This window comes from Cynara cardunculus (genome assembly GCF_001531365.2).
Source record: "Cynara cardunculus var. scolymus isolate 2C chromosome LG 17, CcrdV1, whole genome shotgun sequence".
Lineage (NCBI taxonomy): Eukaryota > Viridiplantae > Streptophyta > Magnoliopsida > Asterales > Asteraceae > Cynara > Cynara cardunculus.
Genome location: NC_037544.1, coordinates 4840918 through 4863490, shown reverse-complemented (window position 1 = coordinate 4863490; position 22573 = coordinate 4840918). Strand labels below are relative to the sequence as shown.

General features: G+C 37.2%; 1 protein-coding gene across 6 annotated transcripts; it reads right to left on the bottom strand.

Moving 5' to 3' along the window:
* Positions 1 to 495: 495 nt before the first annotated feature.
* Positions 496 to 22352, bottom strand: LOC112500113 (phosphatidylinositol 4-kinase alpha 1). Of its 6 annotated transcripts, none has more exons than XR_003067325.1 (27): positions 21290 to 22352; positions 20836 to 21177; positions 20582 to 20743; positions 18589 to 18759; positions 18055 to 18213; positions 17554 to 17681; positions 16777 to 17083; positions 16289 to 16457; positions 15601 to 15818; positions 14874 to 15032; positions 14564 to 14746; positions 12850 to 13386; positions 12396 to 12755; positions 9988 to 10202; positions 8578 to 8761; positions 8298 to 8434; positions 8043 to 8196; positions 7091 to 7357; positions 6703 to 6780; positions 6565 to 6612; positions 5744 to 5916; positions 5412 to 5607; positions 4560 to 4700; positions 4155 to 4363; positions 2457 to 2618; positions 851 to 1238; positions 496 to 688 (listed from the first exon to the last, which is right to left on the bottom strand). XR_003067325.1 is itself a non-coding variant. In XM_025103417.1 (27 exons), exons 1-27 carry the CDS (start codon positions 22187 to 22189, stop codon positions 980 to 982), a joined length of 5610 nt encoding a protein of 1869 aa, XP_024959185.1. In that variant the 5' UTR covers positions 22190 to 22352; the 3' UTR covers positions 496 to 979. The 6 variants fall into 6 exon arrangements, 5 of the variants coding, with proteins under 5 accessions (XP_024959185.1, XP_024959186.1, XP_024959182.1 ...); XM_025103417.1 differs by having other exon boundaries at positions 496 to 1238; positions 21290 to 21371; positions 21780 to 22352; XM_025103418.1 differs by having other exon boundaries at positions 496 to 1238; positions 21290 to 21651; positions 21780 to 21856.
* Between the last annotated feature and the right edge of the window lie 221 nt (positions 22353 to 22573).

The window sequence follows — 22573 nt, the reverse complement described above, 5'->3', positions numbered from 1 at the left end:
TGCAGATAGCCTGGAGTTACTGCATTTGAACCTCCGTGGCTATAATTTTATTCCTCCTTGAATTTGAACTTGGGATCTCCGAACACTTTTGACATTTGAAGTCAAGCTCAAACCAACTAGGCATCACCTTTGTGGATGCAATCATACCAGCAGTAATGCACCGGATCCATGTTTTATTGTAATGATGCAAGCAGAACGGGACTCGCAGATGCTTTTGTTACCCCTTTGATTTTGATTTTATATAGAAATGTTTAAATAGTGTAAAATCATAAAGTAAATAATTTTCTTCTTCCCCAAATAATACTAGGTTCGTTTGGTTTCATTTACCAACAAAGACCGGAAAAAGTTCCAACCGGCCCAGTCTTTCGAAACCAAAACAAGCAAACCCAGTTTATCCTATCAGAATGTGGGGTCAGGAAAGATAAGATATTAGATATATACAGACGTGATCTCTACCTCAAATAACAGAACGACTATTTCTGTAACAACACCAACTTACGAAAAATGCGACAGAAATACCCCTAGAAAAGGAAGTAGAATCCTTGTTCACAACATTCTTTCTAGTTGTTCATAACCAACTCATCAAACTTCAAACAGCACACAAGTGTCATGTCACCAATTTCTGAATCCAAAATCTTGCTTAAAACCCAAAAGAAGTTGCAAAAAGCCTCAAGATTTTGGCAATCACCTACAAGAAAGATTTAAAGCTAGGGTTTGGGTTAATCTTCGAAAAAGATATCAATGTACAACAGTACCAGCGACCAACGGTTAGCAACAGCAATGACACCAATATAACATCCAGATTGAGAGAAGAAAACACGATATATCCGCTAAAGACCAGAATACCTACAAATTTCACAAGTCGTAAAGACTCACTTCCAAGCTTTTCTCTTTTCTGTGCGACTGCTTAAACGCGTTGAAATTCCTGGAAAATTTTGACATTCAGGTGTGTACATTTGCGTGTGTGAAGAAGAGGCTTTCACTTTTCGATGCCCTGCTGCAGATATTGTATCAGATCATAACCAGCAGTTGACCATTTGTCGTAGGCATCTACACATATGCGGATCATGAAGTTTGCGGCTTCTCTCTCGCTCATTTCAGGATGAAATCTCTTTCTTAGGTTACCGATGGGGTCTCCTCTGCTAAAACATGGTAATCCGCTTTCTACCATCATCAATACTGTGTTTATAATCCCATCCATATAGCGACGAGCAGCAAGATATCCCTTCACACACAAGCTAAGAATAGACAAAAATACAACTGGAATCAGGAATAGACGAAAAGAAGCTTTCGTGACATAAAAAACCAACACATCCAGGAAATCCCACCCGACAGTAGGGGTGAAGACCCTGGCTTGTGCGAGAGTGTGAGCAAACAGGTAGCAGGAATAAAGAATAACATATGGTAACAAAGCACGAGGAAAAAAAGTGAGAAAAAGTAACCAATAGGTACAATGAGAACATATAAAAGCTTCCATAATATAATTTCTTGTATTACTCCCTCCGTCCAAAAACAATATAAAAGGCAAACAGTTGTAGAAATGTGAAATTATTACACTTTCAATTAACTAAAAGACAATTGTACCCTTATTTATAGAGGAAGTAATGAATTCCTCCCTCTCATAATTAAGGGTAGAATTGGAAAGTAGACACTTATTTTGAGACAAACTAATATAAGAAATGTGGACATCTATCTTGTCATGGAGAAAGTATTTGATTTTCTGGCCCGGACTTATGTCTTCAAGGTACCATTAAAGCTACAAGCTTTGATTGGATCTGCTTGACTTTTAAAAGCTGTTTCATTTAAGCTTCAAAATGGCAACTACATCAACCATTATTTAAATATTGCCCTAAAAACCTTTTTGGAGATGAAAAGGTATACTAGTATTTATTTCAATTTTGAATGTGATGGTTATTAGATTTGAATATCAGAAACTAGACTCTACTTATGGATGGAGGGAGGGTTGTTCAAGTGATTGGAGCTTGCTCAAGATAACCTAAAGGTCTACGGTTCAGAAATGCCACAAGAATTATCCAGGGTGAGCCAATCGGTGGCCAACATAAATTTTCAACCCTCTCCCGAGTTTACTCACCCTTTGGATGAGGTTCCCGGGCCTTTAAAAAGAAAAATGTTGCTTTATTTAGAGAAGGAAATGGTAAAATGAAATCATGATTTCCAGACAAGTTATCAGGTATTTCCATACAGCATAAAGGGTTATTTTGGTGAATAACCTTCTTACAGATATTTTTTAAATGCATGACCTTCTGACAGATTTAAGAATGCCTCTGCCTAACAAAAGAATGTTTATTCCTAACCCAAGAATATCTAAAAATCTCTCAGAAGATCATGCATTTGAAAAAAAATCTGTTAGGAGGTTATTCTCCTAAATAACCGCAAATAATAAGATAATTCCGTAATTGTGATCTGAAGGGAAAGAAAAAACATGTTGCCCTTACCTTACAAATAAAAACCAAGTATCGCTTTTCATCGCACCAGATGGATCAAGTAACTGGGTCATCTCATGACTCAGCTTAAAGTGAGCACTTTCGAACCGCATGTTTCCACCAGGAGAAGTCTCCAAGATGAAACCAAAATCAATATGGACAAGCCTGCCTACACTGCATTCACAAGCCTTCATGTTAATATATAGTATTTTACTTCATGCCGCATAATACGTAATAACTAACATCTTTATTGCTCAACTCACACAAATGTTACTGATAGAACTCTAGTACTTAACAGAGGTGTCATGATATTCCACTCAACAGGCTTAAAATGGGAGGCTAGAAACGGCAGCAGCGGCATGAGGAATAACGACCGAACGTGCTAAATGCTAATCTATTTTCCGGGTAAATACGTTACTAGATGTTTTTCCATACGCCCCACATTCAATTCCTGAATTGGAAGACGAAGAACCTTTTTTTGGGGGGGCGCAGAGCACGGTTCCATAAATGCATTATGAATGAACAATCTTTGGTTCTCTACGAACATCCAATGTCCAGCTATATGGATTTTATGCTATCCAAGAGTCTTTCTATGTATAGTCTGTCAAAAGCTTAGAGAAAGTAGAGCACCAACCAAAGGGTGGGTAATGGCCCAGCAGTATCCAGGTTACGGTAGAAGGGTTCACTTGTGTGAGTTTTGTCGGCTCTAAATATTATATACTTCAAATAGAAAAAAAATTAAGAAGTAGGGCACCGTCTGAGAAAAGGGTTTGGAGGAAGGGAAAACAGAAAAGGGTGATGGGCACAAGTCCTCGTAAGGAATCAGCCATGTCTACCCGAAGAGCACAACCTCACAAGTGTAAGAGTTAGTAACCGGAGGTTGAATCTCGAAAGCATAACTAAACAACAAGATATATACCTCCCCGACCAATAACACTTAAATGATGGAAAGCAACACATAAACCAGTTGCAGGAAGGGTGCTACCAAATTTAGAGTAGCAAATAATCGATGAATAACTGACAACAGGAGCAGTAATTATATTGATATAGCAGCAAGACATGGGTAAATTAAGTTGAGGTTCCTTCTAAATATTGTCCACTACACAAATATCCATACCCACAAAGGGTAGAATATCCTTAGGATACATATAATATCAACTCCATGAGTTGCCAACCCGTCTACGTTGAGGCAAATAATTCTTTATAGTGAAAGCAAACATGTACTCCTGTTAAATCAATACTCATCAGTGTCAAAGTTGGTTTTTTACAATTTCAACTTGATAGTCGACATAACTTTTAAACATTTAACAACCAACCTCTCCATTCCAAAAGAAAGAGATACCATCTCATTAAGCTTTGTAGATAATTGACATTTACAAACAGACTACTGGTATTTAAGAACTTAAGTGGTGATATGAGCGGTGGTATTAATGGAGGCATGGTAATGGTAGACTGCAAAATCCTTATCATTTTAATGACGACTTTGAAAAAGCAAGTACCTAAAATGAAGAGAAAAGCAAAAGAAGTTTGTTTTTTGGAAAAATGTAATACTTATTTTCTGCTGATAAAAAAGATTAAAGTCCTACTGAAAACTCCCAACAGAAATTTTGGTGAATGCAATTGCTACAACCCATGACTGTGGAAAAAGCCATTAGTATATTTGGCAGTAATGCTACGAAACTTAATTACACAATGGATGTTTTAGCTTACTTGTCAAACAAAAGATTTCCATTATGTCTATCCTTTGGCTGGAGCAACAGGCTGGCAACAGCGTAACCAGCACTGCTGATGATGAAATTATGACGGGCAGCTTCAAAATTGGGAGAACCAACTGCCCCGAAGTCCTGTTGAAATATTTCATATAAACCGCCATCAGTGGTCTCACCCATCTGGCTTCTACTCCGTGTATTTGGAACAACCTGCAGAGAGAGAAATGAATTGGGTTTCTTAAAGGACATCTACAAGAAAGCAAGACCATTATTTATTGATCACTGAGGTATGCACATGTTAATATGTGAGGATAAACCATTGTTAATACGATCAGAAACATGTTCTCCTCAAGATTCGTAGAACATAAACTAAAAAGTAGAACCAGATCTGTGAAAGGTGACTCACCTCAATTATTCCTCTCTCTGGGTCAGTTGGAAGTACTCCATAAGGATATAGATAAAGATCGAGCCCAACTGCTTCAAATATGTCTTTAAGAAGTGAAATAACTTGTAAAGCAAGTACATCTTGTCGGCAGTCGTCTCCAACCTAAATATGCAGAAAGTTCATTTAACTATGTAATAAAAAGAAAGATAATCAATTGTAGACAATTCTTTTTCAGCTGGCTGCTATTTTGTGAATGCTTTTTTCCTTCAAATTCTCCCATTTTACTTTCTAGCTAATTTTGGTTCATGAAAAGATTTGTATTGTAGGATTCTTAATGCTCTACTCAGCCAACACCTAGATCGAAGGAATTTCAGTTTTACCAAGAACTTAAATTTGGAGATGTGAGTTAAATGATCTTTATAGGACAGCTTTGCTGTAATAAACTATTCTTCGTCCTCAGCCTGTTGATGGCAATACTTGTTTACCGTAGGTTCTAGATAAGCTTAGAGAACAGTATAAACACTTCCATGGAAAGGTCTCGGAATTAGGCAAGGTGTAGCTAGTTGTTGCAAGTTGGCATGTTGGCTTTAATTCAGTGGTCACATTTACTATTCTCCCATTTTCTTCATCCTTGTTACCCTTATCTGTCTTATTTTGTGTCGGGCTGTAAATGATAAAGTTCTTCTAAAGAGAATGTGTCTTTCATGGTCAAGGCTATCTCTAGCTTCTCTTTGTAAATAGGCTCAGAAATCTTGATTTTTGTACATTAGCAGAGACCCGTCAAGTCTCTTTGACTTGCTTTTATTTGAAACCATATCAAATTCACAAAATATCTACAAGGATCTCCTATAGAGCAAGAGTGGTAATGTTTACCTTGAAAATACAAGCTTGAGGTTTTATATCATTAGGATCCCCGTATCGATCAGCCACATCAAACGTGATCATAATTGGCACTTTTGCCGCCGACTGTAAGGGTATTCCACTGTTAACTTGAATACCCCTGACAAGCTTATTAGGCGCAGTAGGTAGATAAAGGTCAGCACCATCCACCTGAATCTTTTCCAACTCTCTGTACTCGAAGTATTCATAAAATATAATAACTAATTATTTACATGCTCAAGACAGTAGGACATAAAATGTGGCAATGGCCACCAACAAAAGCATACCACAACTGAGAGTCTATGGTCTCAACAACAGAAACATACCTCCTTATACCAGCTCTTCTTTCTTCTTTTGGAAGCGGATAGAGAACACCGGATATAGATGTGACTTTTTCAAAGAAATCAAATTCTCTACGAAATATGTCACGAGCCTTGGGACTGAAACCATCGATGATATGTTCTCTAACAACAGGCAGTAGACCCAAAAATGCTGTAGTCTGAAGAAGAAAATGGAGAGAATTTGGTTGCCAATCATAAATCATACTCATATGTGAATAAACAACTGAAGATGAATGCAAAGAGCAATCTCGTGATTTCAGTAAGAAGGTATAAAGACTGATAGCTCCTAGAACCACCCAGTTCTGAAATAATCGTGTAATAATTGGTAAAAGAGAGAAACGTTTCCATATTATCAGCATAATAATGTTGACATGCATAATTTTCTTTCAGAGTAACTTCCGATTTCCAGATGGAAATAAGCATTCTGCATGTGCACAAGCAAAACCACTTAAGGAGCGGGAATAAAACAAAGAAGAAAGGAGTAAATGAAGTGAGCATACTCACAAGAGAATGGCTGCCTTGCTAATGCTACAACACATATTCACATAATGGACTCAACTGATTCAACGCAAAAACAAAAGAATAGAATATTACACCACCTTGTGGATTAGGACTGCTCTAAATGATTTTACATGCTCGTTTACTATACCAATATGACTAGAATAACCATAGAACTGGTCACAAAACAACCAACCAAATCCACATAATGGTAATCAAGAAATAGCTAAATGCTGGTTAGTTTCTCTCAATCATGTTCTTGTTTTCGGTACACATAATACAGGATAGAACTGGATAAAAGGCTGTACCTTTGCTGACACTGCTTCTTTCCCTTGCTCCGGTGCACATGTCTCACCCTGCCATCAATAAATACTCTAGTTACTACATGAAAGCTGATAAATATTCTCAATACAATATATCTACGACCGCAGGCAAAATGTGTAGACCTGTAAATGCCAAATGAGAATATGGGAAAACACGTCACTCCTTTGAGCAGCTCTAATCAGGTATCCTTCAACTAACTTCTGCAGTTTCAAGCAATGTTGCATTAGTCAAATTACGGTAGGGAAACTACAGTTGGTTGGTAAGCTAGGTGGTGCAATAAATGCTTGCAATTTGACTGACAGTTGCTTTATGGCGCTCAAGAGGATAACATCATACTATATACATCCAAAACTATGTCAAACCACCGCCAAATAATTTTTTAATTCCAGTTAATAAGAAAGATCTTTTTTTGAAATTTGGTGATTGGTGGAACTACTTCAGGCTCGTTACAATTGTAAAAGATGAGAGCAATGTAATTATATAACATACAGTGTCCTTGCCAATACCCACCTCATCGTCATATCTTAATGCTTGAATTAACTGGGGCATGAAAAAGGTTACTCTGCTCGGAGGATATGACTCCAATACCCTCAGAATATAAGCCATAACACGCGGATGACCTTTGTATGCTGGAGTGAAGTACTCCAGAGCCTGTGTGATTGAACAAGCAGCCCAGTGTGTCAATTGTTGCAAAAGTGGAGAATCTTCATCTACAGCCTTGGGAGTCACAAAGTATGGTAAAGCCTCAGGTATGGTACGGATCTCCAGTATATGTGACTGCAACATAAAAGAAGGGATGTAACTATGGATAATAAGATTAGAAGATCCCCTTATGTTCAGAAATGGAAGTAAGTAAGAAGGTAATCAGGTTAAATTATCGGCAAATCTGCATGTAATGATCACAAATAATTCCAAAATCCTAAAGCTAATTACTTGAATATATGACCACAAACAATTCGATAACTTTAAAGCAAATTACTTTAATATATAACCCTCTGGCCCATGAAAATTGCAATAATTGACCAGCAACAGTTTTATGGATGTGTTTAACCATTTATCAAATGTTTACAATACTAACCTTCTGGGGCCAATGAATATCATCAGGTTTTTGTGATGACAACAATGTGCAAGTGCAGCCAGGTAATCTAAAAATTCCCATTAAATGGAAATGATGTAATTTTTATTGACATCCAAAATGAAACTTCTTGCAATTTTCATGGGACAGGGAAGTACCATGTAACCAAATTCATATTGATTAACAGTCCCCACAAGCATAAATATGCATGTTGAAGCAAAACATCATGAATACCAGATGTTACCTATACGACGGAAAAACTTCTTAAGAACCAATTTTCATTTCCCGTTACTTCCATCCCACAAATTATTAGCTATAACTCTATTGAATCATTTATAAAGCCAAGTTTTTTATCAAATACAAAAAATTCAACATGGACATAATTACCTGAACCAAATGAGTCAGTTCTGACTTTAGAGAAGAATTCGTAGGAAATCTAGCACCCAAAGAAAAAGCAATCCGAGGATCAATAGCAAATGCAGTTCTTGCATGTTCAATCCATTTCTCTGAGTTAATCTTATGCCTAGAAGATGTGCTCTCCCTGAGGATAAATCAGTAAATGATGGTAAGTCTGGGATTATTAGTCAATGCAAATGAAAGAATAAAAAAAGAATAACATGAAATAGTGGTATCTAAATTTACTTGGAGCCAATAGGTTGTGCCCAAACATCAAGCCTTTCAGCTTCGTGCTGGCATAGCATTAAAAGTAGCTGCTTCCTCTTCTCCCTACCAACAGCATTATTCTCCATTGATCCCCAAACAGGGTGATATGAATCCTTCTGAAGTTGGCAATGGAAAATCACATGTTCAGAACAACCAACATTGTATAAAAGCAACAGAAAATTGCAATCTTGTTGTAGTGTAAAAACACAAAGCAGCCGCTGGTGTTGATAAACACAAATTGACTGTACAAAAATCTTACCATACTAAGCAAAGCGCTTCCATTTTCCTGGCCCTGTCCTTTTGAATCATTTTGAGGAACATTCATTCGTTGATTTAACAGAAAGTGGACAAAAGCATGAACAGATTGAGCCTCGCTGTGCGCAAAATTCCCATTATTTGTCTCATACCACTCAGGTTGATGGCAAAACCAGCCTAAAGAGGCCCTGCAGTCAGAAGTCAGTGTCATCTTTCTGCTGACAAGCATCAGAGTTTAATTAACAGAGGTTCCAAAGAAGTAACAGGAAGGTATGAATTAGAGGATAGAGCAGTGGCTGAAAGAGCATTATTATAAAACCCAATTGGTCAACTGACGTGTTGACCAATGATTAGGCAGATGTGTAAGCCTTAATGCTTACATTCCCTATTACATACATGCACTCACACATATACAAAATCTGAAGGAAGGCATATTATAACCAATTGATATCATATACTTAAAGACACTCAAGCAGTAGCCACATCAACAGCTCATACTTCAAAGACAAATAACATGATGAAACAATAATACAGAAACAATACATCAAAAAGCTACACTTTCACTTAAGATGCTAATGCAGTAAAAAGAGGAGCAGAGAGAAAGAAGCAAAAGAGTATTGAGGGAAAAACTAAAATAGAAAAAATTAGCAGAGAATTAATCAACTAAAAAGTCGCACAATTTGCTGTCTGAATCTTATGATTGAGTTCATTCCATGAATCAAATGGTGCAAACCCTATTAGCACATCTGAATCCCATCTAAATGGAGATCATGTTGCGGAAGCCATGGTAAAATAGATGGACCCATATAACTTACCCAAAGATTTCTCGTGTTGTTTTTTGAATTTATCTTTATGATTTATTGATCCAAAACCTATTAGCAGTCGCATGAAGTTATGAAAGAAAGCCATTGGTTAGCTTTGGAGGAGTCGTAACAAAAGTGCAAAGGGACAAGATCAATTCTCATGATTAATATAATTATATTTAAGTTCATATATCTTTGGGATGTTTACGTATTGTGATTAATTACATTCATTTGATATAAATTGTTTTGCGAAAGGTAGAAGCAATCCATGACTCCATTCATTTTACAAGTTGAGAAAATTTCAGGTGATTCTGATCCAATTCACGAATTTGCAGCTATGGCTATACCATCCACAAATGTCATATAGCACCCTTGAGTGCCACAAGTTAACTCTCAGCTAGAGCATTCATCAACAGGATGATACAATTTCAAAAGCTGAAAATAAAATATGGTTCTGGAAGACAATAAAGGAATAAACTGCCATAGTTGTCAAGTCAATTCAGCAATTTGTAAGTCGAAGTCTTTATAGGGGAAGATAAAAATGATAAACCAATGTATAAAGTTCCAATCAAGGGTACCACAGAGTAACAGATGATAGTAGACAGTTATACCGGTAAATCCTGTCTTCTAGCAGCTGAAGTCCTAATCTAAACTTTTGCAGGTTCCCCTGATATTGGCATGAACATAGCTTAAGTCCAAGCAGCATGACTGTGAAAAATGTACCGGTTGCAGCTGGATGGCGTGAAAATCTCCAGGGGAATTTTGTAGTCCCTTGCAACATCCTGCCAAGAAGCAAGAGTTGTTCCACACTATTGTGTCTAACTACCTGTGAAACAGCACATATTAGAAAAGAAAAGAAAAATGAGAAGTAGAATAATGTGTAATTGTTCATTAATAGTAGCATTTTCCATTAGTTTTTTGGGACCAAAGTTTGCAGTATTTCCACTGGTAATTAGCATTCAAAAGGGTTACTTTACTAAATCATAACAAGATCATGCAAAATTTCTTACATTCCTTTTAGGCTTAATCATCTGTAGAAAAAACTAGCTAAGGACTGAAAGCAACATAATTGCTATATAACATTATTGACGCTAAGCACAAATTTTACCAGTTATAATTTAATTAAAACTACTAAACTATAATTTTCGGACATATATTATCTAGCAAGTAAGAACGTACCCAGCAAAATTATAGGATGTCATCTTTAATTTGAATAAGCTGTTAGTTCATTCTTCCTTTCCCCTTTGAACCACAAGAGAACCATAGCCTCCCAATTAATAAGAATTCCAGCGTCAACCCGGTTTTATCTATGTGCATTAAACTACTAATGTAAATCTCAGTTGGCAAAACCCAAAAGAAAAGAGTTGAACCTGTGAAAGTATCCAGTTGACCACTGGACTATTGCACAAGGTTATCTTTGTGTTAAACTGTTAATGACTTGGAATGACAAGTTCATGGTCACGAAGCATGCAATAAAATCAATGACGTAAAGAGTTTATTCAAGCTTTCATACTCAAAGTAAATACTATACATGTATTCCGCTCATTCAACTCTCTTAATTATTTCTCCCTTCTATTAATAAAAATCTCCTATTCTCACTAAGCATCCATAGATTTAAGGAAAGTTGCATTAGGTTTCTGTGCAATAGGATCCATCCTCCTTGCTGATATTCCCAGTTCTACCTATCCATCCTTGTGTCTTGTGTTTGGCATTCTCATTTTTCCTACTCGCATATTGTTTCTGTCTTGGCTTTTGGAGGCCAATATACAGACCTAGAAATCATAGCAGGTATAGTTTTCATCCTATAGACAGTGGTCCTTTTACAATCAGAAAAAACTGTCAATGCTTACCAACTCTTCATCCACCATGCATTTAGCCTATAACTAAAACCCACATCAGTTTCCCACGCTTTTGTAGAGCTACTGCCAAACCAAAAGACACCTTTTCTGGCACTTCCACATGCTTGCCACATCTACTTATTTTCTCTACCAAGACCATGAAGTTTCACTCATGTACTTTGTTTGTTCGTTTTGTCTAAATCCTTCTGTTATAACAACCCTAAACTTGCCTCCACTCATGACCTCGCCTCCTCAGTTAGAGAATGCAGTCATCTTTCTATCATGTATGTTCTTCCTATGCTCGTAACTAACCAAGGAGATATGGACTTAAAGCTATGCATTTGTATATCCCTGTACTAGGGAAGTTGCTAGTCTCAGCATTAGGTACTTCCATGCATGTAGCTATTCAATTGTACACATCTTCACTAACCTTATGGTACATTATAGGAACTTCATTCTCAAAATCCATTCATATCGCTTCCCTTGGCAACCCCAAATATGCCTCCTGTACATCAATAAACATCATATGCAAGTTCTTTTTTCTATCATGTATCTTTCCATAAGATGTCTAATCAAGAATTTAGATGCATTGACTTTCACATTCGCTAGTTTTCATCCATAAGTCATGCTCAATAACGCCCCTCCAATAGCATCGTGCTGCCTGATAGGCTTTGCACCCCTTTATTTTGCATACTTTGGATGTCCCTTTATTTTCGTAGACCAGGGACAACACATACAGCTTTAAAATTCAGGTTAAAATTTTGATGCAGGAATTAGATTATTTAGAGGTGAAACCGGTACTCCAGGGTTCAGTTTTGTTACTTAAAAAACAGAAGATACAGATTTGAACATTATACATAACTTCACATAAACTAATTACACGAAAAGAAATTCTCAAAAGAAACAACGGTCCAAGCTGTAAGCATATAGACATGCATTCGAGAGTAAAGTTTTTCATATCGTTGTGATAATAATTATTTAGCATATGCTATCTTTATAATTTATCTCGACAAACCTTTTCCACTTTCTGTTTCTATTTTTTTCTAGACCAAGCAGCTAATGATGAGTGTGACTAAATACCAGTGAACATCATAAAGCTCAGATGGAGCACACGAGCACAAAAAAAGTAGTCATATTCTGACTACAGTTTATGTAACATCCAGTTCTGTAAATAAACTAACCTCAAAACGATCAATGAAAAACCCAAGCCATAGCCTATGTGCTAGAATCTCTTGAACAGGGTCCTTCTCAGGTGGTGCTTCTGGCTCACCAGGTGCAAGCTGAGGCCTTAACTTGGAAGCTGGTCCAAAGAACCTCACTTCAGATGCAAAGAGTCCATGTTTGGTATCAATCGTCCATAACCATGCATCAACAAGCTCTGCAAGGACTACAGAACCCAACTGAGGAGCAGCAGAAACTAACCATGTCCAGATGAATACACCAGTCTCCATAGCATCAGGTGTAGATATATAAGCTGGACACCAACAAAGAAGTCGGAGGAGTTGAGAGAAGCTGTCTGCACTGGGTTTTGTATCTGAAGCCTGAAAATTTAATCCAGCAATTATTTTGCAAATAATAGAAAATTTTGGATCTCAGTACCAAAATACACAGACGTCGACATATTTTTCTGTTTACCAGATTTGAAAGTAGTAGTGCAGTTGCCTGAGAACAAGTCTCACGAAACGATGACTTGTCCACACCCCCACCTTTCTCCGCGGTGGAAACGAACTTTTGAAGTAGACGCACAAACTTGTTAAGTAATATCTCACCAAAGGACTGCTTTTTGGGTTGGGATGGTTGAAGAAAAGATCCAGATGTCAGCCTTGAAAGACCACCAGGTGCAGGAGTTGAAGGTGCAATTTCAGAATCATCATCTGCACTTTCCATATTCTCATACAACCTTGTCATGCCAGCAATTTCACCTGCATGATTACACTTGACTGTGGCACTGACGATAGCAGTGCTAAGAACTTCAATATTGAATGCCTCTGTCAACTTGAGATTTCCACCTGATGCAGCTGCTGCAGATGCCATTACTGCAGGGATGTTGGCAGTTTTTGTGCCAGTCCAACATTCACTTTTACCCGTGCCTATCCGTATCTCGGACAAAAGAGAAACAACATCTGTTGTGGGCTGTGCTTTTTGCCATGTATTTGCTTTACAAAGTTGCTCCTGAAGTCAACAATATATTTAGTTAGCCAGAAAAGGAAGTCAGTAAAACAAGCTGCAAGTAAACTACAAGCATGGACAAATACAGCAACAACCCTTTCAGCCAAACTAGTTGGTGTAGGCTAAAATGGAACCAAAAGAACCTATAATACGGTAAAACCCAAAAGAAAACATAAGGAGGTACCCACCCCCCAAAGGGTATAGGGAAAGAGAAATGCACTATTTAAATATATAATAAAATATAGCTATTAGATTTCACATAATTTTCTAGAATAACAAAATGTCGAGACTCGAGAGAACTTCTTATTTAGAACCCGAGAGCTAAAGTGCACACATTTCAACACTATGAATACTAGTTGAAAAAGCAAATCTTACTCTTTTAGAAAAGATGTGTTGTACGAACCATACAAAGTCCCATGGCCCACGGTGATGTGCATCGAGGGGCACAAACAGCCAATGCCAAATCACTAAGTTTGATAACCAGCAACGCTTGAGCAAAGGTCAACATGCCAACACAGGCAGGAAACTATTCAGGACCTAGTATTCACCATCTAAGCATCAGGCAACACAGCCTTGGGATATGGCTCAAGAAAAGAACAAGACAATCAGAGGGAACTGGTAAGCGGATTCACCTGCCATTGGTAACTTTCGGGATGATATGCATTATCAAGCCTAAACTATTTATAATGTGTACAGAACATCCAAGTACAACGAGTCGACATGACACGACTTTAAAAAAATGGATCATGATTGTTGATGGTGGTTCGCACTGCTCCTCTTAAAATAAAGTTGAAACCTACGTTATAAGGGAAGTGCAACCAATTTGTCTTACAAAAGAACAAGCAAAATGGAATGAGCTTCTCTGTTTCACATGTAAAACCCAATTTGAGGGGATGTGTTGAATAAGCCCAGAAAGTTAGGAATTACTTTCCTAATTTACAGATATCAGAAAATTAGAAAACTAAATCAGTTTTAGCATGTGTAAGTCTACTATTTTATTGGAGTAGGTTTACTTGTCAAAGCATAAAAAAGTTCATCGAATTGTACAGAAGTGTGTATGTATATCATGTATGTTTCCGGAATTAATCAATGAGAAAGAAGATAGATTCATCCAAAATCTTCAACAAATTCATGCATATATCATGTCATGAAGTAATTCCCATCATGAAGTTACACAAACCTGAAGAAGACCCTGGCTGGTGCATGGAGCATATGATAGTGAAATGATAATCCATTCCCGGACAACTTTTTGGTACAAAGAGCGAACAGAAGCTATTAAAGCAGGATCACTGACAAGTGCTGAAGGCGGGTCATTATTCACAGAAAAGAGGAGAGAATCCAGACAAGATGATTTCCACAGGATCTGCAGGCAAGAACATTTTAAAATTTGCATCAAGAGTAAAATAAAAGTAGAATAAAAAAATAAAAGCCGATAATCTTTTATTACAAAAGCTAGAGATTGAATTAGGAGAAATACAAATGTACTTCACCTGTGGAAATCTCTCTCTCAATTGAGACAACAGATTAATGGATACATCCCGAATGTGTTCTTCTCTAAGAGACAAACTCTTAATGAGAAAACAAGCATGGACAGCAAGAGTGGACTCTCTAACCTCCGCAGCATCTCCCGTCTCACAGATTTGACTCTCCTGTACATATAATGAGATTCATTTAAGTGTATACAACTAATTGAAAAGAGGTGAAGTAGAGGGCACAAATAGACAGGCATAAATAAACTTAATCCATGTAAATATTTATAAAAGGCAACTAGAAATAACAACTCTCATGAAGACAAAAACAAGAATCAGAAATCCTTGATGCTAATCTTCTAAAAGGCATCATACCAGCCAAAAACGATAAGCATAAAAAAGCACCATTAAAATTGCCTCTACACAAATTATAAGGCATGAGGGTCTGTGACTTTATATCCCAATATTAGAACACGACAAATCACATACTGAGACCAGCATAACCATTAGTTAGAGGACCAAAAAGGGGGGGAGTTGACATTAAAAACAATACCTAGAGCCTCTAGACCAATGACAGTATCAGAATAAAGACATATGATGCCAGAAAGTTGGTCTAAGACAAGTTAGATGTAAATTTCATCATCAACAAATTATTTTTGGAACTACATTAATTCCATAAGTGGATTTATCCCAGTGAGGGCGAGTTATCAACTATATTGCTTACAAGCAGCGTATGAGAAAAAATTACCAGCCATGTTAATGCTGTCTCAAAAGAACGATGAACAATGGCCATTAAGCATTGGAATACAGCTGGCATAAGATTTGGGCTTTTGAGATACTCAAAAACACAGCTGAAGGCACTCCTAGAAGCAGTAGAACCAGGACCACAATTAAGGATGCCACCATTACTGCTGAATCGTATAATCTCCAAAAATGCGACTGCAAGAAGATAAGTTGCCTTCACCCCTATAAATTTTCAGCAAAAGAATGAGAAAATCTTTCACAAAACAACGTAAACCAAGCATCTAACTCAATGCAACAAACACGACCATTTTCCAAGCAAATATTGGGGGTGTAAATAGTAAAAATGTGCAAAGAAAGGAGTATGTCGATAGCTGACAATATAACTGTGAAGATCACACTGAGTGATAACTTGATCCACTTGCTATTAAAGCACCAGGTAAGCAAATGGCTATAACAGAAGTCTCCATTGGTGGTAGCCCTCTCCTGGAATAAGAGTGCCTAAAGAAGGATGCTTATAACTCTCATCTCCTACCAAACACGCACCAGCCAATTTTGACTAGAGCTATTTGCCAAAAACAATTGCCATCTAATGGAAGGCTGGTAGCTGATATTACTTCCAAGCAAGATTAAATAAGATGAATAATAGTATCTGCGGAGTGAAAAAATGTACAGCTATTCCAATTTCTTTACACCTGAAATTGCGCTCATTGCTCCAACCTCAACGCGCCCTCCTAATGAAGCAGAAAGGGCTGTTCTTTGGCTCACAGCAGCCTTCTCATTTCCACTTCCTCGACGGCTACCAGGATTATGAAGGGCATTTAGTTCTAACTCGTCCTCTAGCCATTTTACAGAGCTCACTACCTGTGAAAGAAAACAAAAACACAAAATTCATGCTTCTAGTCTACACATCTAAGAGACCTGACAAAAGCAGAAGATACAACCATAAGCATTTGGTGTAAATACAAACTTAACCAATACTTGGCTGAACAAAGGTATATGAACCATTAGTATTATATAAGCCAAAGTTTGACTGTATATCCTTGATTTCGGAAAAAATTTAATTGTTTCCAAATATAAAATTAAGCGTTCAAGCATTTACGGAGCAACTTTTACCCTAACTTAGTATTAAATGAAAACCATTGACGATCAAATTATAAGTTTCCACTCAATGCTAACATACAAGGGGTGGAGTCCCTTGAGAAATGCGCTGAACAGCAGAAGACCACTGAGGGTTCCACATGTACGGTCCACCCACGGCTTGAAGGGCAACCGCACTTGTATTCCCTCCATTGTTCAATGTTGTAGAATTCAGCTTCACTGAGGTTGGAGATTTCAGCACCGGAGGCGCCAAGCCAAACAGCGCAATATAGAACCATAGGTTACGAAATAACTTCAGGAGTGAAGGTTCAACATCCATAGTTGGATCAAAATCAGAACATATTTCAGCCACAGCAGGAAGTAGAGGCCCAAGAAAATCAGCTCCGCTGCTGCAAATGAGAAAAAGATATGCATTAGGTTAACTGCATACAAAAGGTTTCAGATCATTTGTATATAATGAATTATGGTCACCATAAACATATTTCAGATCATTTTAGCATTAATGATACTATATAAGCTCCATAGTACTTATGGCTATAACCTAATAGATGCATTGGTGCCCTGTAATTTGTGAAAAAATAAGCTTTGGTATTATAAGGTCTGCAATTCAGGTCTTCCTGTTGGCAAGCTTGTTAGTGTAGGTTGCACAGCATAAACAGCAATGTCCAAACTTTTTTGTTTTAGGCAAGTAGCTATTATATTTATCGTTGAATGTTTCTCTAGTAACTTGAAATTTCAAAGAAGTTGGTTAATTTATATTAACAAATACAAATACATTAACTAAAGTTTGTATGAAAAGCAATACGGATTTAGTACAAATGTGCATCATCATGAAATACGGTTAAAACACAACTCTTACCTTCCACTCTTGGACTCGGCTGCCAAACCTACATCTGAGCATAACGATAGCAGGCGATGACGAAAGTCCACCCGAAGTTTTCCATTCGTTAGGCCTCTGGCTATGGATTGAAATCCTGCAGGAAGAGTCTTGAATGTAATTGAACCAGTGAGCATCTAAGGTAAAATTAATTTACAGAAAGTCTGCTGAAGGTGAGCATAAACAAATTTATTGTTAATGTAATACAGTTCCAAGACCAACTTATCTAAATTATATTAGTACACAAGTAAAAATATTACTTATATATATAGAAGCCAATTATGAGTGGCTACTGCAATAAGAATCCAATAGTCACACAGATATAGTTTAGCCATAAGAGAAATGGTTAGCCATAAAGCAAACCTACTAATGCTAATATGGTTATATTTGATAAAAAATTACCCTTCGCAACAGTTGTCAGTCTAATTCAACTTATTAAAATGGATGTAAGTGAATTGTGGACATAATTCCAGCAGGACATACCTCAACTCGCTCCGTGTTGGCCTCTGCTGGCAAGGTCTTGCTTTCCGCAGATCCGATGCTGGAAAGTTTACTTAAGTAGCTTCTTATCATTAGCACAACAGCTTCACGATAGGACTTCTCAAAACCTAAGCTCGCGATGCGAGAAACAGCATCAAGAAGCTGCAGTGACTCAACAAAGAAAGTTTGAGAATTCCTCGATATACAGAATTCAGTGGACGTTGAAGTTTCAAAGAAAGAAAAGGTTCAATCAATAAGGCTAAAAATTGTGTAAGCCAGCGAAATTGTTGCTCGATTGAACTACCAATCCCAGGTTGGAACCTTAACCTCTTACGGTGAAGACATATTCCTTTGTCTCTAAACCAATTTATATTATTTTTTAGGATGGATTGGATGGTAGCGAGAAGGATAGCTATGCAACAAAGACTCATTTAATCAGAAGAGGCTTTGATACTGATTGCAACAAGAAAAATGAATGACTTTAAAAATATAGAACTTGTAACCATAAAAAAACAAGATTTAAGATAAGTATCATACTCGGAGACGCAATAAGCCAGGTATTGAAGCATCACCCTCCTCCAAACTTTCAATGAACAATGGCAATATGGTGTCAACCACTTCAGTTTTCTTAACTTGTACATTTAGCTCTGCAAGCAACCGTATGACATTGAGCTGTACGATAGGAACTGCTTGCTTCTCTTTAGCATCCTGAAGTTATGTACATAAATCATAAATATATTTGTATATGAATAAAAATAAATTCCATCTCAATGTAAAGTGAATTCTAATAATTAGTAAACAAAATTACCCAATATAGGTCGTCTTTCAAAAAGTTGAATTGTTAATTCCAACAATATATTGGTGGTTTTACTAAGCGCTACTACAAAGAGACCATTAGGCCTCATGCTGCCAACAAAAATAACTCAGGTAAATATGGGAAGTATGCGTTCTTGTACTTGCAAAAATATGGGATAAATGACAAGAGTTGCCATTTTGTGAACTTCAATGCATCTTGATTATTGTCACCTCGTTCAAAGAGAGAGAGAGACTATTCCTAACAATGTATTATCAAATCCTATATGTGTTCTCAACTCCTTAGGGGCAATACCCCGTGGCTGGAAGGCATCGTCAGTTCATGCGCAGTGTTTATAGTTCATTATGTGCGTTTGGTACATAGGACAGGACAGGACAAAACAAAAGAAAAAGACATTGTCCCACGTTTGACGTGACATTGGACAGAGACAACATGGGACTGGATGGGAAAAGTGCAATTTTTTGTCCCACCAAAATTGGAGGAACAGAAAAACAGAGGATGGGACCAAATGGCTATATTACAAAACTACCCTCGTATGATGTGTATGTGTGTGTGTGTATATATATTATAAATATTATAGAACATACTATATATTTATAAAAATATTGTATCATATCTTATATATTATGTTATATTATAGCAATAGAGGGAAGCTCAAATAAAAAGGCTAAATATCACGAGAAGGTAAGAAGGGAAGGTTAAAGAAAGGTTCGCATGTGAATAATTGAAAAAATCTATTTGAAGATGCATACGTGAACCCATATGAATAATTTGTAACTTTGGTTCACATATGCATCTTCAAATAGATTTTTCAACGGATTCACATATGAACTTCCCCTTAACCTTCTCTTCTTACCTTCTCACGATATGTAGCCTTATTTGAACCGGCCCCTATAGCAATATTATATACATATGTATACACGAATGTTTATGAATATAATGTAAAAATTATGTATGAATTGTAATAAATATAATATGAAAACTATGTATGAATGTATATAAATATAGTACAAAAATAACGTATGAATATTTATAAATAAATTATCTAAATACTTAGTTGATTTGTGTCATATAACTATTATATGAATTATAAAAAAAAAACCTTAAACATCCTTTAAGAGGAATCTGGACATTTTAACATTTTGTCATGTCATGTCCAGCTTACCAAACACCGAATCAAACATGATAGGACTTATGGGATCTTGTTTCAACTAAATCTCATTTATCCACACCCCATTATCATCATTAAATCTGAGTATCAATGTGAGTCATGCACCGTGTGTTTATGTGGCCATCTTGAGGGAATGGTTGCTCGCTCATGTGAATTTGATTCTTAGCCTTAGTAGTCAATTTTAGCTTATTATTTTTGCATCTTAGTTATTAATATCATCCATCCTTATTTGATTTACTTCTCTACACTTATTGGAACTAAATAATCGAGAGGATAAAATAGTCTTTGTGGATGCGATATCTAGTTCGTCGAACTATATTACTTGTTGGCTTCATGTGCTTGAGGGTATAAATATGTCCAAGAATGCTAGAGGGCTTCGGATAGACTCGTGGACAAGTCGGACAGGCCAAGATCCAGAGACCACAACACACATACACACACGCATAGAGACGCACTGGTGTAGAAAGTATATTCATAAACATTTAACAGTTTGCTAAACTGAAGTGTGTAATAAGAGAAAAAGAAGAAGAAAGAATATACCCAACCTCTTCCTCATAGTCACTGCGTTCACGTATACTTGTAGCCAATCCCATAATAAATGTATCCACTGGAGCTCGGTCCTTAGTCCATCCATATTCGATAATCTCACAGCTTGCCTTCAAGACGCTCTCAAACATAGCTCCCTGGCTGCTTGCCCAAGTATCAGCCTAAAAAATGAATCATAAATCAAATAAACAACCCACCAAAAAACCAAAGTAAGATACACGACTTAACAAAGATCAAACAAAATGATACATACTTGAGCACATGTAGTTAGCACAAGCGGTTTGAATCGTATAAACAGAACACGTAGTAGATGACCTCCACGGGTAACAGCAATTTTAGAGATGCCATCAAGCAAGTAACTGAAAAGATCTTCACAAATTCGCAGCTTACGCCACACCGAATAGACACAAGCTTCAGCGGCTTCGACTAACAATGCCAGAGCTCCATGCAACAATTTCTTTGATGATTTCCCATCTGAATCAAGGGATGCAAGACCTCTGATTTTCAATTTAACTGCTGCTTTGTAAACAGAAAGTTTGGTATTGATTCTAGCTTTAAGTAATGATCCCTGCTCCGTCCACTCACGCTTCCTTATCTGCCCAACAAATTTCATATACCAGCTCTTAAATGTTGCACTTGTTTTGCGATGTCAATGAACTACAAACAAAACATACACAGTACCTTAAATTATTTCAGGCAAACCTTACCTTTAGAAAATCTGAAATTGATTTCAGTTGATCCTTTGTAATAACGTGCACCCGTTCCAAAAGCTTGGGATCAATCTGCGATCTATCAAGAATATGTCCAATTAATTTGAAGGCAATCTCTTGTTTCTCGAGGTTCTCCACCAATTCCTCTTCAAAGTAAGCAACCCCCCTCCTATCACTAGCCGTGGGAGTGCCCATTCCCGTCCACGCACTGCTGCTTCCCCCGTTCGTAACTAAGGCCTTCGAATTGGCATCATCTATACCGCCACTAGATGAACTAGAAGCAGCAACATTGCTAACACTAATTGGGGAGCTCTGTGAGGAAGAATTAGAACCCATTATACCCTTGGGCGAACTGCTACCTGGGAGAGCAAACTCTAGACCATCAAGCAATGAAGAAACCAATTTATTTGCATCCGACGGGATAATCGGTGGGAAACTCTCAGATAAAGCACTCAAAAAAGCCTTGGAAATCCCCACATCACCACACCTATCATTAACAGCAGCAAACACTATGTCTCCCATGAACCTCGCCACATCAGAGTCGAAATCCGGATGCAGTTCAGTTGCTTTACAAACGTACCCGAAGAATTCCGCATAAAAAGAAGCAATCGAAGCGTTCCCAAACGATTTTGGCCAAAATGATTGGTCAAAGGAAGCTGGAACTGCTCGTATGAACTCAAGAACAATCGTTCGAGGACGGGTATCATTGTAATTGCCGCACTTGGAAATGAATCGGGCTGTTACAAGAACCGCATTGAGCTGAGACCGTGAAATTCTCGGAGATCCGGAAAGGAGAGAGTCCGACGGAGGGCACCGGTTGCAAATCCAAGCAATTTTGTCCAGAAATTGACTAGGGTTCTGCGCGATCAAATCGCATAACTCCGTCAATGCCTCCATTATCAACTAATGATGAAATAGTGAGAAAAAAAATTGAATGAAATCAAATCTTCATAGTGAATTGTAGGGTTTAAGTATGAGATCAAGAACGCCACGAATTGGGGGAAGAAAAATTTGGTTACATAAAATTGCGACCCAAATTCAAGGTTCTTCTATGTAACCTCCCCCTTTCTTCACTGTAAACCCTCGTATCTGTTTCCGCTTTCTAACGCAAAAAGCTACATTTTAACATGATAAATTGATATTTTATTTGAATAATTTATTTTAAATGGTTAAATTTTTTTAAAATAAATTTTTCAATTTTAAATGAACTAGAAGCGTACTCGCGCAATGCAGCGAGATACATCATGATTTTAATATTTCATTTTCTTCTTTATCTCAGTC